Genomic DNA, 876 nt, shown 5'->3' with positions numbered 1-876 from the left:
GGGTTTGGAGGTCAGGGTTGGAGTTTGGGGGACGGGGTTTGGGGGTCAGGGTTGGGGTTTGGGTGTCCCCAACACCCACTCCCGCCTCTGCCCACTCCCCAAATCCTCCAGACTACAAGAAGACGAGCCTGGCCCCTTATGTGAGGGTCTTCGAGCAGTTTGTGGAGGGAATGGAAAGCGCCCGGCGGGGAGAGCGGATCCGTCGGAGCGGTGAGTGCTGGGGGGGGTGCCCAAAAGGGACCCCAAGTGGGACCTTCTGACTCTGATAACGGATTTAGGGGTCTCCCACTGGATTTGAGGGTCTGCTCTGTTGGATTTGGGGCGAGGGTTGGTGACAGAGCGGGACACAAGGAGGCAGCTGAGTGATGGCTGTTGCTGTGACAGCTTTCCTTTGGAAAAAACTCCCCATTTCTCCTCTTCGCAGACCTGCAAGGAGATTTCTGAGGGACCCACTGCCAGCGTCACATCCTGTCATGGTCACCTCTGCCTTTGTCACCTCCACTGGCCTGGGGGTCCCAGTGCCGTGGAGCAGCCGAATCACACTCGGGCTCCCTGCCCCTTCCACAGTTTTTGTACCTTTTGCATTGTTTTCTACGCAAAGACCATTAAATGTTTCTGGTCACCCGTGTGCTGTATGCCGAGGCGGGTGGGGGTCCCTGCAAGGAGGGGAGGAGCTGGGGGAGGGGATCCCTGCTCTGCAGTGTGGATTTGCTGCCCCCAGTCCCCTGGACCCCTGCCCTGACCCCCTAATCCTGCCTGGACCCCTCAACCTTGCCCAGACCCCTGCCCTGACCCCCTAATCCTGCCTGGACCCTCACCCTTGCCTGGACCCCTGCCCTGACCCCCTAACCCTGCCCGGACCCCTCCCCCCACCCC

General features: G+C 61.1%; 1 protein-coding gene across 1 annotated transcript in view; it reads left to right on the top strand.

Annotated features, from left to right (window-relative positions):
• The window catches only part of PRIM1 (primase (DNA) subunit 1), a gene marked incomplete at its 5' end in the record, with an annotated part of 5,110 nt that extends 4,484 nt beyond the window's left edge, over nt 1-626 (top strand). Inside the window, 2 exons of the mRNA XM_017728663.1 lie at nt 112-210; nt 425-626. Of these exons, the coding sequence (XP_017584152.1) occupies nt 112-210; nt 425-444 (119 nt within the window). The remainder of the gene's footprint in view (nt 1-111; nt 211-424) is intronic.
• Between the last annotated feature and the right edge of the window lie 250 nt (nt 627-876).

The sequence above is a fragment of the Corvus brachyrhynchos genome, unplaced genomic scaffold, assembly GCF_000691975.1.
Source record: "Corvus brachyrhynchos isolate BGI_N302 unplaced genomic scaffold, ASM69197v1 scaffold193, whole genome shotgun sequence".
Lineage (NCBI taxonomy): Eukaryota > Metazoa > Chordata > Aves > Passeriformes > Corvidae > Corvus > Corvus brachyrhynchos.
Note: the sequence above shows the minus strand (reverse complement) of the source record. Positions and strands in the feature narration are given on the sequence as shown.